This window comes from Petromyzon marinus, chromosome 38 (genome assembly GCF_048934315.1).
Source record: "Petromyzon marinus isolate PM22_M1 ecotype Great Lakes invasive population chromosome 38, UKy_Petmar_22M1.pri1.0, whole genome shotgun sequence".
NCBI lineage: Eukaryota > Metazoa > Chordata > Hyperoartia > Petromyzontiformes > Petromyzontidae > Petromyzon > Petromyzon marinus.
The window spans coordinates 6,864,659-6,881,918 of record NC_133704.1 but is presented as its reverse complement, the minus strand read 5'-3'; the positions used below and the strand labels follow the sequence as shown (position 1 = coordinate 6,881,918).

The 17,260-nt window shown below is 42.6% G+C and overlaps 1 protein-coding gene across 19 annotated transcripts in view; it reads left to right on the top strand.

Annotated features, from left to right (window-relative positions):
- The window catches only part of ZSWIM7 (zinc finger SWIM-type containing 7), a 41,114-nt gene that overhangs the window by 2,097 nt on the left and 21,757 nt on the right, over positions 1 to 17,260 (top strand). For 5 of the 19 annotated variants that reach the window (XM_032967776.2, XM_032967767.2, XM_032967762.2 and 2 more), the window contains exons 2-6: positions 512 to 658; positions 1,782 to 1,863; positions 12,401 to 12,501; positions 16,176 to 16,197; positions 16,912 to 17,014. In XM_032967776.2, coding sequence (XP_032823667.1) covers positions 1,832 to 1,863; positions 12,401 to 12,501; positions 16,176 to 16,197; positions 16,912 to 17,014 — 258 coding nt within the window. In that variant the 5' untranslated portion in view covers positions 512 to 658; positions 1,782 to 1,831. The remainder of the gene's footprint in view (positions 1 to 511; positions 659 to 1,781; positions 1,864 to 12,400; positions 12,502 to 16,175; positions 16,198 to 16,911; positions 17,015 to 17,260) is intronic. The other 14 variants (XM_076072604.1, XM_076072603.1, XM_076072602.1 and 11 more) reach the window with 6 other exon arrangements.

The following is a 17,260-nucleotide window of genomic DNA, read 5'->3' as shown; positions in this document are numbered from 1 at the left end:
AGTATATTCATTTCTACTGTTGGGTGGACAGAGGTGGGCATTTAATAACCTTGCGCAACCTAAATTAGCGCGCCGAGGTCGAATTTAACTGGCGAGCTCTGGACTGAAAGTCCCTTCGTGATTTTATTTATAAGTCACTGGACTTACAATCTTAACACCACAGCAACATCATCATTTTTGCAAGTCTTTTACTGAAATTTGTGGTACACAGCTAGCACAGCCACTCCTGGGACTCGCATCTTCGCCAATCCCCAAATGACATGCGTGGCCAAGTCTGGTGAAACAATTGGGACGTCTGTGAAAAAGAGCTTTACAGCTCATGGGATTTCTCCACGGCTTGGTGCGGGCCTTGATTCGGCGCATTGCATATATTTTTTATCGGTCCCATTGATTTTCGAAACAACTTTACCACGCACAAACAGTTGAGTTGGCAAAGTAGTCATATTTAATGTATGAGTTGAACAACGTGGGTTCGTTTAATATTTGAGCACATGTCCTTGCTTCTTGACAGCTTGACGCTTGCCCCGCCCTGAGCCAGCATTGTGCCGAGTCAAAAGTTCGATTTCCTCTCTGACACTAGTCAACGCTGCTGGGGCCTTCCTACGCGCAGCGTCTGCCCTGTGAAGTGGACGTTCAAGATCCCGTGACCTTACCGAACGTAAGCCAAGTGTGTGTATTGGTGTCACAGCTCAGCTCCCAAGTATTTTTTTTTAATATATATGCATAATTGCAAAATATGTTTAGTAATGAAAAGAGCTGAAATTCGGTGTCATACATCTGTGACTTGTTTTTGTTGCACGGTTATTTTTTTTATTTAAGCACTATTCATCCTGTTTGCAGTAAGTTTAGGCATGTTTCGTGTAAATAATTAATGTTTTTGCTTTTGTTTGCACATTCCCACCCTGATATGTCCTGTGCTGCCACTGCCAACGGTCTTGGGCTGTGGTCATTCTTGTCAGAGAGACGTTTAACTTAATGGTTCTTACACTTTAAATTTTTTCACATAATTGAAATTGGACAAATAATAATAGCACTGAAAGAAAGGACATGTGACTGCATTGTGTAAATAGTTTGACAATTGAATGTACATTATACTACTTCGTGTGGTTTAGCGCCTCGAAGAGACTTGAAGGCGCAAATCAAAGCGCTAATAACAACGAGCCCATATTACAGTATTGAAGACCTGGGTTCCAATCCAGGTTTTATGCACCTCTAATGAAACAGCATTTTAAAAATAACAACTTAATGGTCTATGTCGAGTCACAAATGTCAACATATATAAACCCATCCAATGCAGAACGAAATTTGGTTCTGCACCTTGTTTTACTTATTGCAGCCCTGTGAAAAAAAACGTTGTTTTTGACTGACATGTGATGAATATTTTGCTGGGTATATGAAATGCATGTCCACTGGTGTGGATTAAAAAAAAAACTCATTGGTTACTTCAGAGTTATGATTCATCATCCAGGGGAATTATCCAATACAAAGTGCATTCACTGGGAGACTTAAGGAATATTTATTTTTCACATGACAATGCTGACAGCATAATTGGAATATAATTATTGGTGGACAAAAAGTACCCCCCTCCCAAAAATACTTTTTGTGATCAGCCTATGGCAGGGTTCCTTAAATATATTTTCCGGTGAGTCAATGAAATTGACATTTACTGGTGGGCCACATACATAGTTACGCCAGACGGCGTGATTTCATGATGTTTGTACAGTACAGGAATAGCTCTTCGATATGTTTTTGGGGTTGTGCCGCGTGTTGTTTGGCATGAGCATTCAGTTCTGAAGAAGCTTCCAGCACATGGAGCGAAACGTCGGACATCATGCAGAACAACACGCAGTACAACCCTAAAATGTGGGCGCGCTATACAACACAATAGCAAAAACCTAAGCGGTATTCTATGCAGGTTATCACTAATCTGTACCTCTTGTCTCCAGGTCTCATCTCTCGCGTTTATCTCACTATCATCTCACTAACCTTCATCTCTTATCTGCAGCTCTTTAATTTCAATCACTTGTTTAACTACCTTTCAACTTAATAATACTCATCTCTTATCTACACTCTGTCATCTCTGTCTCATGTGTAGCTCTGTTTAATATCGTTAACCTGTATATTACGTATATCTCTTGGCGGGCCGCTCCGAGATCCTTTGCAGATGTAGCTTATGGGCCGCCAGTTGAATATCTGTGGCTTATGAGTTCGTCAAACTAGAATGGCTATACGATAACATGATCACGACGCAAGCTGCATTTGAGCGTGCAACCTCCCGTGTGACGCAAGAGGTCTTTGTGTGGGTGGTAGGCGGGGTCACGCTGATTTGTATTTGTTTATGAAATTGTACGCGGGCGAATAATAAACACATCTCTCCATTTCTTGGTAGGGATTATTTTTTTTCTTAGGATGCAGTGCGTGCTTGGCTCCCAGCCATTGCGAGAGGTTATGGTCACATTCATCATACGCGTCCACATTGTTGCACCAGTTCAGCAAACCAAATGTCGTATTGGAGGTCCGCCCATCGCGCCATATAAAAGCCAATTGGATCGGAGATCCTATTGCAACTTTTAAATTCGAGTGTTGGCAGTTTGGCTGAGCGGTGGGAAAACATCGGTAGCTGTATACGCTTGCAGGTGTGACGTACTTATAAACTAAGCCGTGTTCTATAGGATACATGAATTGAATTCTGAAGCCAGTTGCTAGTTCTCTTAGGCATGACCAAATTTTACTGCAGATACTGCATGAAAATAACAGGAATATTAGATAACATTTCATTTTAAAGCCTCCATATTTCTTCCACCAATCTTTCGACGTGTATTAAATCTCTGTTTCTCTGCAAGATATACATCCATTGCTTTCATTAAAACCTGTTGAGACGAAAGAGAGTCTTTAGAAATCAGTCGGGTATCTATAAATGGATTGCTCTGTCTAATCTTTATATATTTTTTTTTTAAACCCTGTGTACCACAACGATTGCCAGCTAGTGCAGGGGTCAGAGTACTAAACCAGGTCTGCTGAAATCCTGGGTTTCAAATTTTTATTTCAAGCATGGGTGATGAAACCGGGTTCTCAAGTGTAACTAGTTAATGGTTTTAGTCTGGCCATAAATTGCAAGCACATAAAAAATCCCATCAAGTTCAATTTAGTTTTAAAGTCATGTTGGCAAAATTCCAACTCTATAGCAGGAAAATTCCAGCACCATAGTGTGATCACTTAAAGGGATCTCAAGAAGCAGTTCTGTGATATCACCTTCTGTGGGTCATTCTCTCACAATGGGTGGTGCACATTTCTTTTGAGAGTTTCTAATGGACATTTCGTTGTCTTCTATCATGATTCAGATTAAATTATAATACAATATAAATAAAGATGAATACAAATCTACTCCATAATTCCCAATATAGTTTGTAGTGTGCACAAAATTTAAAATATGTTTATCTAGTAATGGGAATATGTCACAGTGAAATGTTAAATGGTGAGAATTGCAGAAATGTAATGCATATTTAGACTTGTAAGTTATAAATAAATATACTTGTTTATTGTGTAACCACGAGCATGCAGGCAACATACTGGCAGCAAGCCACCAATCAACAATAGCAGGCTGTTGCTAATTGAAGAGGTGGGGAAATAAATGCTTCACAGATTGGCATTACGAAGATCCTGGATGACATTATTTATCATTTTAGCATGTTGTACACAAAGCACGTACAATCCTGGATTTGTACCAATGGGAACTTTCACAAAATGTGATTCACACAGCTTGTGAAACAGTTGTGTTTTTTTTTTAGCACATTTCGATTCATTGCTAAAAATGGCACTTTTTAAACAAACAAAGAACTAAGCAACAAATCCTGGCATTCAAAAGAATCTGCGCTGCGATTGAAGCAGCAGTGGCGGCGTCTGTGAGGCCTGTTGCATATTCATCGTGCCGAGTGAGTCACAAAGTGGGCTTCTGTCTGCATGTGATTTTCTTGTCCGCCTTCCTTTGGATCCCCATGTGTGCATGCGTCCATGCGTGCTCTGGGATTGTGACCCTGTAGCAACACTAACCCATCTCGGACCTTTACCAAGTGTGACACGATGACCTTTTTTAGATGAGAAGGAAAATATTGTGCTGAAATGTTCTTTATTTTGAGCTGCTCAGGTCAAAATTCCATTTGAAAAAAGGCAAACTGCCGTGATTCCTCGTGACTGAAATGTGCATAATTATAGCAAATGTTTATTCATGACAGTGACATTAGGGATTTTTTTTTGCTTGAACGTTACTCCCTTTGTATATTTAAATGTTTTCTGTTGTAAAAACGAATGCAGGGATTCATTTTAGGCAGGTAAATGACCTGGAAAATACGTCTGCACTGGGCACACCACATTCAGTATACCACTTGCTATGGCTGTAGCTAAGTCTAGTCCCTACCTACTTTAGTGTACCAGCGACCCAGAAAATACTCTGCGAGAAATCAAGCCCTTGATGAATTAAAGTATTTTTTATAATATTGAATTCTACTTGTGCAAATTTCCATTTGAAAATATTTTAGTTTCGTTTAACTTGCACATTATTCTCGACCACTAGTTGAGACAACGGCAGGCTTTACTCGACAAGAGTACTCTATTTTAATAATAAAGTCGAAATAAATTAATTGTTTCAGTCCAGTATAGCTGCATTAATTAAACTCACTTTTAGTTGTGCTTCATCATTTCAAATTGAGTGACCCATAGCCATGAATGCTACAGTACCATCGAAGGCGCTTGTAATTTGATTACGTATTTTTCCAGGTTGCGGACATACACTTTAAAAAAGACTCGATACACCTCCACTTTTTCATGCTGCCACCTCCATCAGTGCATATTAATACATCTATTAACATATTTAATTTTGCCAGTTTTGTGGGGTAATCGGCAGTTTTAAATGACTGCTTAATTTTTGGTTAATGCACAAATTGAAAAAAGAAAAAACATATCGCGTAAAAAATATAATTAGGATGGTAATGCTTATTTCAGGGTACTCTTTGTGAATTGCCACAAACCCCCTGGGCATACTGATGTGGAACACTTGTAGCTAACGATTCTTGGAGGAATGAGAGCTTTCTTTGGGGCATCTCGCGCCGGTTAATACGCTGCTCGTCGAATATTGGGCAATCCCACAACTGTAGCCAGAGAAGCAGGCGGATGATGTGCTAAGCCTTTAATTCCTTCGGCCTACTCCTGTTGCTGAGCACCCCCACCTCCCGACCCAATTATTGATTGGCGATGCGCATTAAAGAAACCCTGTTATGCCAGAGTGGCATGCATGCTCTGCCACTGGCAGGACCAGCATAATTTCTGCATGAATTATTTACAGTGCATATCGCTCACATTACTAAAAGCCAAAGTACACGTTAGGTAAGCACATGTAATCAAAAGGCAAAAGCCATCCTGATACATCTGTATAAATCCCTCCAATAAGGCTCAGAACTCAATTATGTTGCCGTTTATGGAAAGACTTTGGAATTAATGGAATCTAAGATCTTTTGGACCAGGATCACATTTTTTTTCTCCAGGACTAAGGGAAAAAATAGAAATGAGGATATCATCTTTGTTCTTATTATAATTTCCAAGACCTCTAGAGGAATGGTTGAGTGAATTGGTGGGTGATGATAGATTCTAAGGGGTATACTCGCTTCTCCTGGGTCAGAGGTCTCCCGTACAGACCCTTGAACAATATATTTATGGGCATAAAATCGTACATGGTGCAATCCAAGTACAAGATTGCATTCTCATCTGGAAAGCTGCTTTTCGTGGTATTCTATCAGCTCCATTGAGGATTTCACAATTTCTATTTCTCCACATTGTGCAAATTTTATGAATGCATATAGGGCCAAATTCACACGAACATACGATCATGCTCTTTGTCGTAGAAAGATGAGAATATATTCAGCTATTATTTGATTCTTTAACCGCATAATATCTGCATCGGTTATTCCTACCTTGGAAGTCTATTTTCTAAGTCACCCACCCCCAACTACCACTTACTAAAAACTACAGACTACTCCGTAAGATGTTCTGTATCATGGTCAGGCTTACCAAATTTCAAGAATGAAATTAACTTTATAGACCAAACAAATATTAATGTTTGGCTTCAAAAATGCCCTCGGACATGTGAATTACTCTATCCCAAGGGTGAATGAGCAAATGCAAACGCAATGGGGACCCTTTATAGAAGCCAATTACTTTCCACCAGATTCATAGAATGTTTTATTTCCCCTCTATGGTGTTGGGACTGCCAGGCAGGAGTTGTTGGCATATCTCTGATTATTATTGCATAGGTTTTTCTGGTTGCCCTGTTTAGCTGTAATAATAGCTCTCCAATGTGTTTTACGGGTTGTGTTGCGTGATGTTCGGCATTATGTTGCTGAAGATTCCATGTCAGAAAATTTTGGACATCATGCCAAAACGTTAGACAATGCCGAATAACATATGGCACAAACCCTAATACACACAACCGGAAAACACAATCTGAAAGCACACAACCCAAGAAATGTTTATACCTCATTGAATATGCCATTTTAAAGCTTGATGGTGTAGGGTATCATATGAAAGTGTCATATGTATGAATTCTATGTTATTTGTTCTCCCTTTGATCTCATTCCTCTCTTTGTTTCGGAGTGTGTGGACTTGTCTGTTTTCATAAGGTGACAATAATTGCGTAGCCTTTGGATAGCTGGATGTCACATGAAAATAAAATGAAAGAAAAAGGTCTTACTGTTCAGTCCATCGTTAGTAAGAACCGCAACTGCACATTGTGATTAATCAAAATGAGCAGGAATAAACCTCACAAAAGATAATGATCCCCCTATAGTTGTTTGGACTGTTGGGACAAAGGCTGTTAGTGAGTAGCTCTTAAAAAACACACATCTTCAGAGCAGCTTGCGTAACATTCTGAAATCGGGTCGCATTCTTCGGCAGTCAAGTCACCTTGTTGGCTTCTGCGCAGATCAAACGTATAACTGAGGAAATTATACGAGGCAGGGGAAACGAAGGGGGGATTGGGCAGCAGTAGAGCCTCTGCTGCATCCAGTGGGGGCTGGGCAGGAGCTCATGTTTGTGCAGAATTTAGTGGAATTGCAGACCTATGTTTCTGCTGATAATTGATAAGGTCGAGGCAGGCAAGACACCCAGAGCTGAATGGCTTTTGGGGAGAGGAGGGGCAGCAGGAGTAGAGCTAAGGATGATTTTGAGGTGGTTCGGGTGAGGATTAGCTTGTGACATTTTTTGAAGGCAGCATGCGGGGGCTTTGGTAAAAGCATGGCATGGTTGGATTTTGATTTCAGTGGCTTTGCATCGTTGGCATGGGCCCTGGTGTAAGGAATAAAATTGTCTAATTACCTCTCTGTTTGTAGCCCCACACCTGGGCCCTCACATCCTTGGGCCTCAGTGCAGTTGCACCGCCTGCACGCTCCGTGTAGCTACGCCACTGGCCATGTATCTATATGGAAGCCCAGTTTTATTTATTGTGGAGCGGTGGGGAGTATTTGGAGGCAAGGTTATAAAAAGGAAGTCGATGTGGGGTTGTCAAGTTTGGGTGGTTGTTGGGGATGGAATCATTCACTCGCTCCGTAATTCAAAAATTTCGACGATTTGTGGGTCATTAACTGATTTACGTATAAAATATTTTTTGGGCGACGGCATATAAAACCCATTGCAGTTGCAGGGTTTTTCACAAACCGTACCTGTATAGTTTATACGATTGGGGAATAATATATTCTTACATGCGTTACTTAATACGTGTATAATGAACGTAAGAATTTCTGGGCAAGTATTGATGACCCCTTATATCCCTAGCGGTTGGAATGAGACAAGGGCAGTGGTTGGGAGCAGTCAGGAAATAATAAATATGTTGGTGGTGCACGGAAACCCGTGTGGGAGGGGAGGTTGTGGAGGAAGGAAGCAGATGCAGTTTATAATCTTAATAATGAGCAGGTGAGTATTTTAAACATTTGTTTTATCTTTTCAGAATGACAATCTCTTTATCCTGGAGAAATCCGATGAGATATGAAGCTCTTTTTGACAGATGTCCAGTAGTGGGACCTGGCCACACTGGCCCGCTAAAGGCCAGCCGCCACTGGCTGGGAGGAGGAGGGTCAAATGGGCAGTGCTTTGATGGGGTTGGAGGCCTGTTACGATGTGGTCGGGATGTTTGGGTTCCCACCACCCCACCCTGGTTCACTACCGTACTGTGCCCTGGGGTCCTTGGCACCATGAAACCTGAACCACGGGTGGCCGGCTTGTTCAACACGCCTGCACTTTGAAAAGCCACGTTGGTATCCCATGGTGGGTGGGTGGGAAAAAAATGGTTTTAAACAAATGCCGTGTTGTAAATTAAAAAAATGTAGATTTTTTTATAACAATCGTTTAGACGTGTTTACAAAGCAAAACTATGTTTTGGTCAGGAGTATCTTACCAGTTTATAAGAATAAAAATGCTGTTGGTTTATTCAGGAAAGCCTTAAGCAGGCTTAACATTTTTAAGGATGGTCCTGTTGCATTTAAGTGGCAAGTTTTGGCAATGCAAATCGCGAGTGTTTCATAAGTGAGAGGAAACCAGAGAACAGAGAGGGATAACATTCAAAGCTCTGCACAGATGGATTCAATTCATATTCTGTACTCCCATTTCTAGGCCACCTCACAGCCCAGTGAATTTGAAAGCTTCACACATCTGTAATTCACCAACCCTAGCCTCCAAAGTGCTGGATTACAAGCATGTTTCACCATGCCAAGTGTTTTTACCATAATCCCAATGAGAAACGTATTTTTAACCTATAACATGTTGTTAATTACATCGTTAGATTAAAAAAATTCCATGGCTAAGTGTTTAAGGTTGTAACGTATCACCCTTTCATGTAAACGTTTTTATGTGCAAACATTAAAGCCATATTTGGTCACCAAATTTAATAATTAATTATTGCTTTCATTTAATGTAATTAATGAATTGCAGTGCACCATATTCTTTGAATAACCATTGCATTGCAAGGGCACTGAGCCAGAAATTTGAGATTCCGGGTACAAGGGTAGAACAGTGAAAAGCCAACATCTGGTGTGGAATCTAATGATTATAATCTAACTATCCGCATACAGTTACAACACAGTTTGAATTTACGTAGCATATAAATGCAACCACATCTCAATAAATTTATATAAATGGGAGAACTTGTTTTATAGAGAGAAATAAGCAGTCACAAGCGGAGGATACAAAAGGAAGGGCTTGATATCCTGGACCTGAACAAGGGACAGCTGTATACGGCTCTGCCTCCTAAAACAATTGGTGTGTGTTTCATGCTATCACAAGTTCTGGGAGTATAAACTGGGTGATGGCGAGTGTAAAAGTTAATGCGGAGACTAGGCTCTAAGAAAAGCTGTCTCGGGTGTGGACCAATCAAATTCAAGGACAGTGCATATTATTATCAGAGTTGTCTTTTTTGTTTGCATTTTGACTGCTTGTGTTGTGGTTATTGCAAACATGATGCCTTGAATAAAGGGGTCAGTTTTTGTGCCAGTTAAAAGGGTAAAACCTATTCCTACTTAATGCGGCTTGTTATTTCAGCAGGGGGCGCCCACCCGATTTGGCGGTTTAGGGCACCTCATGAACTGCCGCGTAGAGTAACCGAGTTGGCTTTTGTAAGTGAAGCGTACCATTCGTAAGAAGCCGAAAAGTGGTTCTGGTTCACAGTTTATGCACTACCCCAGCGACTGTCTAAAACCGCAATCTCTACCAACTTAAAATAGAACGTGTGTGGAATTAAATACTTCTAGACATTGGCAGCATTCTCGCGATTCACATTGCAAGTTGTGCATCGGCGAGTTTCCTTGCCCTGCTCGATTCAGATGCTCTGGTATGTTAGTACAAGTGCACCGAGAGAGAGAGAGAAGCAGACAGAATTGGTATTGAGTTGACGCTTTAGGGAAGGGCAGTGTTCGGATTAAAGCTTATCTCTTGGTCAGCCGTGCAGTGGAAACAACAACAACAACCGCCATTCGCCACTAAGTGGCGGTGACGTCACCACGACGCTTGTGCCAGGCTATGTGCACCCTGAGGCCACGTGAAGTGTCGAACGCCCGCTGGCAGGAGGTCACGGGGCAGACCCAGGTGCCACGGGTCGACTGACTGAGATGACTGGCTGATGCACCACCTGTGCCCCCTACTGTGCCAACCTGCTGTGCTTTAGCCACCCGGCGCTCCGCTCGTTGTTGTGAGCGTCGCTCCTCCGCCCTGCGTTGTTGGAGGGCGACTACCTCCAACTGCCCAGTAGCATCCTTCACGAGCCTCCTCCACAGAGGTCGATCTTGACACCGCTGGTACCAGTCATCGGCAAGTCCACTCAACTCCACGTCCTCCTGTACCACATCACTCCATCTCTTCTCTAGCCCGTGCCGCGCCCGCTTAGCCCCCTCAATCCGGCCGAACAAAAGCTGTTTCGGCATGCGTTGGCTGGGCATGCGGGCTACATGACCCAGCCATCGCAGCCTTGCCCGCCGGAGGAGCTCACCGATGGGACCTTGCCCAGATCTTTCAAGGATTTGTGAGCTCCTCACACAATCCAGTCTGGTTAAACCCAGGATGGATCGTAGGCAGGCCAGCCTAAATGTTTCTAACCGGCGAAGATGTTCCATTAGGGGGGTCCACGTTTCGCAAGCGTAGAGAAGGGAGGGAATGACCGTGGCCGAGAAGACCTGAAGCTTAGTGCGGAGCGACAGACTAGGTAGCTTCCACACAGCGTTACGCAACCGATGAAAAGATATTGCCGCTCGACTGATTCGGAGTGAGACCTCTGCTGTTAAACTGGAGCCAGTCATAAGCACACTACCCAGGTATGGCAAACTCTCCACTCTCTCCACAACTGCCCCATCACCGATTGGGAGTTGTGGGGGTGGAGTGTCCGATGGTACAAAATACCCAGGCAGGTGCTTAGTTTTGGTGGGGCTGATGGTAAGGCCCCACCTCTTAGTGGCACGCTCCAGTCTCAGCAGCAGCGTCTCCAACTCCTCCTCTGACTGAGCAGCTATTACCAGTGGAAACAAGCATCAAGTCACATACGCAGCCATCAAACATTCCTGGAAATTATCTTAACGTGTCTGCTGCCTGACCCAGGCTTTGACAAATATACATAGGCCACTTGACGGCCTTCGTGTTTTGATGCAAACAAAATCCGACGCACAGACAGTGAACCTCGTTCGTTGGCCCGTTTCGGTGCCAATCCCATCGCCCACACACACACATGCACGCTACGCTTAAATGTTTTTGTGTAAAAAAAATGAGTTAATAGAAAACATGTTAAGGTCTTGTTATAAACCACAATCAAGTTGTGTACAGTACACAACTTGCACACATAACTCAACGTGATTAAAGGGTACAGAATTTGTGTCAGCGAATAACACGTGCCAGGCTAAGATGTAAGGTGCAGGATTTTGAAACAAGGAAACTCGATGAATGCACGCTCATGAACACAGGCTGAATGTTAACTTGATATATGTTTTGAATCCATATATTGTGTATATATAATATTGTATCGAGGTGCAGTGACTTTTTTATAAAGTGGGAGCTTGATGCTGCACTTCTTGACGTAGATCGCACTGACAGACAACCTGACGCACGTACCCAGCGGGCCAGATTCACATATAGAGCAAAATCGCTAGGGTCCATCGCATTGCTACGGCGATTCACCGCAATCCTCACCATTGTCGTCGGCTCGTTTTACTAAATATTGTACAAACGGGAGCCTTTCAGTAACGGCGCATGAAATGGGCCCCGATATGCGTTTTCAGATGAATGAATGAACACACGTGTCCAAAGAAAGTGTCAGGATCTTGCTTGTAGCATCGTGTCAGATTTTACGAACCCCAAAAATAGATAGTAAACGGCTTTGAAATGCAGTCCAGTTGCACTATGATAGATTAGAAAGGTAAATTTGTAGTTAAAGCCATAGCATCTCTGTGAATTACTACAAGTTGTTTTTCTGTTTTAACTTTGATTGAACTTTACAATTAGTATATCACATAAAAAACTATAACTTAAATAATTAAGGTATAGGCATAACGAGATGGAGCAATGACATCAGTTCCTGTGTAGGTGCTTGGTGGATTTATACATTTCAGGATCGTGATATGTGGCAGCAGCTTGGGTAAGCCCTCATCCAGCAGTGGATTGACCATGATTGATGATGATAACGATAACGATGAAGAAATAATGACGTGTTTGGCACCGGGCATGGTCGGTAGTAAAACAGTAAAGGGAAGGAATTGAATATACAAAGAGGGGGGGGGACCCAAAATTATAACAGCCCTAGGGCCCCCCCTCATCCAAACGTCAGGCTGGTCCAAGGATCGGGGCACTGCATCTGGTTTGAGTTCAGTCTTTCTCTCTGCCACAGCGGCGGGACGTCTGGCAAGGAAACGATGGTGAGCGTTTTGCCGGCCGTGGCGGAGCAGCTGCTGGCCGAGATCCACAGGAGCTTTCAAACGGAGGGCAAAGGTCAGGTTCAAACTGAGGGCACACTGGGCCGTGGCCTCCAATGGTAGTTTCGATTTCCCAACTTGATGAGGGGAGGTGCCCTAAAAATGTTTTTGAGGGGTCCGCTAAATAAAAGTAAAGATTCTATGACTTCAAAAATCTCATGGGTCACTCTTCTCAATCACAATTTGATGTTCATTCTTTGTTAACTTCATTTGCAATTGCTTTTGATGTATATCCTTCTTTGTTTACATATTAGTAAAATAATCAACCTATAGATCTGTTTAATGTTTCTGTAGCTTATTTGTGTAATTTGTGCTTTGACCAATCTGAAAGTAATCTGCCCAAGCGGATTTGCACTGCAGGGAATTTAATATTTAGCTTTGATTTAACATTGATTTGTGTTTGCAATATTTTGACTTCCTCATGTGACTAGTTTTTATTCGATTTTTGTTTTGATTTGCTAGTTGCTTAATTGCTGTACTTTTTTTTTGTCATTTGTAGTGACCCAGATCACGCTTGCAAATGAGTCTCCCTCCTGATCTCTTGAGTTCTCACCTGGTCAAACAAAATAGACCTGAAACTAATTTCCCAACAACAGTCACCACGCGGGTCAATGGGGGCTGGTGCATACGTCACTTGCCATCGATGCTAGCCGCACCTCCGATGAGCACGGTTGGCTACGTATGGTGCGAAAGAAGTTCAACATACATGCATAGCCATGGCCGAGACTCGCCGAGCTTGGAGTGCAGTGTGCAAACCACTGTGCCACTGCTCCACCCCATGATGCACGATTATGTACTGTGACCAAATAACAATAGTGCAATCCTATCGACTGGCATAAGCAATCGGGGTGAACTTTATACGATTGTGGCCTCCTAACTACTGTCCGATGCCAAACGCATTTCACAATAAGCCCAGCAAGAAGAATAACTGTTCATCCCTCATACTTTGCACGCTCTTGCTTATGCTGCATTTTAAACATCTTCTGGTGGGAAAAAAAAAACTCTTCCGTGGGCAATCATATTTCATATTAAGTTATGTTGATCTGACGTAGCTGTGTGGAGTGTTTGTTTCCCCTGCACTGTTGAGCATTTCGCGGCTTCTCTTAAGTTTGTGTGGGGACAAAACTAATTTCTTCGGGTGGGATTAGTGCTGAGAATAGAAAGCAAACTTTCTCGACAGTTCAGTGAAGATGAGTGTTACTGTTTCACGCCTGTGCAGCACCTGCAAGGCTGTTGTGGTTTCCGCAAGTTGCGATTCGTTAACTGCAATGTGAAACCTTCAATCGCAACACGTTCTGTCAATGATGAGAAAACCCATCACAACAAGAAAATACGTGCAGGCACGTTAACAAATAGATATAATAACACAGAAAGGTGGTGCTGTTCACAAACAGCATGAAGGCACGACTCCCATCATACCTTGCATACATGTCATAGGATTCCCACATTGCATGAACAAGCAACCCCTACCCCAGCCGGTCACCTCTCTGTCGACAGTTGCTCAGCTGAATGACCACATGTGGGATTTATACGGATGATCCAATCCTGTAGTCGCTTTAGGAAATGCATGTGCCTGTGCTCGTGATCATATAATCCCTGCGTTTCTGACCCCCCCCCCAGTGTCCGTGGTAACAGTGCATGGTCAACCTGGGGCGTTTGTTCCAGATAGGTCTGTTAGGCGGCAAAAATAACAAGTGTGAGTCAGGTGGCTTGAGCCTTCATTGTCTGGGGTTGTATTGACCCTGACCATACACTGAGAGTCAGCTCGAGATTATGCTGGACAAAGGGAAGGGAGAAGGCATAGCCCTGATATAAAAAAAACCCACAGATAACGCTAACTATTTAAATGAGAATATATAAATAGAATGAGAGTTAAGATATAGAATGTGTCGCTTGCTTTTTTATTATTTCTTTAAGTAATCGATCTATTGGCTGATGTGTTTGCAGTCACATGGGCACCGGGAGTCAAGAATGAGCAGCAGCTAATAATTCTATATCTATTTTTTAGAGTAAGGATTCATTTAATATTGCGTCTTTCATGCAAATTGCATGTCACAATCGCTGAGCAACCATATATGCAAGCTGGAAGGCTGCCAGGTGGTAAGCTGGTGCCAACAATTGCTTTGCAGTACTCTATATATTAAGATGGTTTCAGGAAATTAGTGAGTGTTTATGCATGTGGGAGGAAACCGGAGCACTCGGAGAAACTCCACGCGGGCGAGGGGGCAACACTCAATCCTATACGTAAGGGACAGATGATATCAGTCCACACTCTGCTGTACTGCATTCTGTTGGCAAGCCAGCGTATTACGCTTTCATGCCCAGAGTGCTGAATTACAGGTGTGCGCCACCATGTACAGATGTTTACGTATTTTTTTTCAACCTTGGTTCATCCTCAACCGGATATAATTTGCCTCTGGATTATGAAGAGTTAACTGTAATATGAATATTAGCCATTCCCTGAAAAAATATTTTAACTGATACTCATTTAGGCTGAGTAATCTTGGAGTAGAGCCTTATCAGAAACTCATTTCAGACCCAGGGTTGCACTGTGTTTTAACTTCTCACAAAAACGATTGCAATATTGTAAAAAATGTCACCTTGAAAATAATCCATATTTTAAAGCAGGCAGAAAGACACAAAGATTTTACAAAATACATACATTTTAATGGGATAAAAAACACGTCAAAAAAGCATTGAACTCCATGGTGAGGTAATACAGTAACAATAACTTTAATACTGCAGTGTTAATAATTTACGATTGTTTAAAAGCCACTTTAGCCATTGTACAACTGGAGCACGCGGAGCTGATAAGCAGGAAGGCAGAGGTGGGAATTTGGGGAATCTAGCCCCTATCATCACAAATGGACAGGAGGACACAAGGGCTTTTGCTATTATTGAGTTAATGTCTGGAACCAGAAGCCTGCCCCTTTATCTGACACAATAAATGATCCTGTTGACTCACCTCCTAAGCGAGTTTGGGCAATCTGGTGCTCTTGAGCAGCCCATTAAAGCAATAATTACCGTTCAGCTACAGCTCCGATTTTAAAGTGACAAACTCCAGCAAAAAGGCATGTTCATTTTTTATTCAGTTGAAATTGATACAATAAATATGAGGCCTGTTGCTGCACACTCGTGAAGTGCGAGGCAATACATGTTAAAGGTTCTAAAATGTCGTGGTTTGGCCAGGTAAAACCCGGTTTCAGGAAGGCTGGCTGTCCTGGTTACTTTATACCGAACCATTTTTCGAAAGTTGGGATTTTGTCCCGGTTTAAAACTTGATGTGTTCGTACTCGACTGGTTCTATGGAAATAGCGTGGGGGCTACCCTGGGTAGTGGGTGGCGCTGGCAGATGAGTGGACGGGGCCGATGTCAGAAAGAGTGAGGAGGCCACTCACTGTGCAGAGGGGCTAGTGATTGAGTGGGCGTGGCTCACGTAAAAGTGGGCGGGTTTGCCAGAGTGAGCAGCTGCCAGCTCACCAAGTGTCTCCTCTACCGTTGAGCCTCCCAGAAACTCGGTAGTTTAAAATAAGCATTCTAATTTAAAGAAATAAGTCGTGTAGCATACAAACAATACCCTTTTAGAAGTAATTGTAGCTCAAAGACGCCTTATTTCAGACTTTGTTTATTTTACAGTCATGGCCAATTAACTTGTTTAACATTGTGTGCTATGTGGGTTTTGTCTTCCAGTGTCTGATGACCTGCTCAGTGGGTGAGTGTTTATTCAACGCAACACGGACACTCAACCCATACAAAAAAATACCTATCAAGTTGTGTTTGTGCATCATATTTCCACTCTTGTGTGATTTTATATAGTTCATGTCAACTTTGCGACAAAGAAACGTGCTTCGCAAATACCACACGGCATTACTGGGTGCCACCTGGATTCAAAGCTCAGAATACATTCAAACTTGTCCTGTAGCAAAACATGCTGACAGCAATACTGTATTACAGCTTGCTCTGCTTGTATGTAATTAATATATGCTGAAAAAATAAAAGCGTGTACCGATTCACCGAAAAATATGACAGCATTGGTGAAATAAACACATTTTTACTGCAAAGGTGTTCACAGTTGGGTGGTACAGCTCCATTGTGTTTTACAGGTTGTACCGTGTATTGTTCGACTTGATGTCCGACGTTTCGCTCCATATGCTGGAAGATTCTTCAGGAAATTAAATATATATTTTTACAAGAAGCTCCCGAACTTAATACAACCCATAAGCTCATCAGAGAGCTATACAGGTCAACAGCGACACACCTACGCAGTGAATTCAACTACTGGTGATTCGACGAATTGTCAAGATCCAGGGTCGCCCATTCGATCCTAGGATCAATTATTTTGTTCACCTTTTTTTATCCTCCCATTTGTATTATCTCTTCAATGTCGTCTCCTTCGTGTGTGGTGATTTGATATCTGGGGACACAGTCTGAGCTTCGTGTTCGGCACCGTCGCTCTGCAAGCCCTGGATTTGACCGATCGGCGCAACGTGTCGCACATCACGACTCCAAGCGGCCGCACGGCCTACCAGGTTTACACCGATCGGCTGAGTGACTGGTAGACTGTCTACACTCGCACACAACAAAGGAAAAGATCCCCTGTATAGCCTTCATAGGCTGTTGGGGCAGGGGCTGTTCGTGAGCACTTATGCGGGCTGTGAGTAAGCACCTACTAAGGCCACTACTTAATCAAATAAAGTCTAAACCTGGCGCAGGGTTTTTGCCAAATTCGAACATATGCCGCTGGAAAACATTTGTCTGTGAAAACAGACCATTCC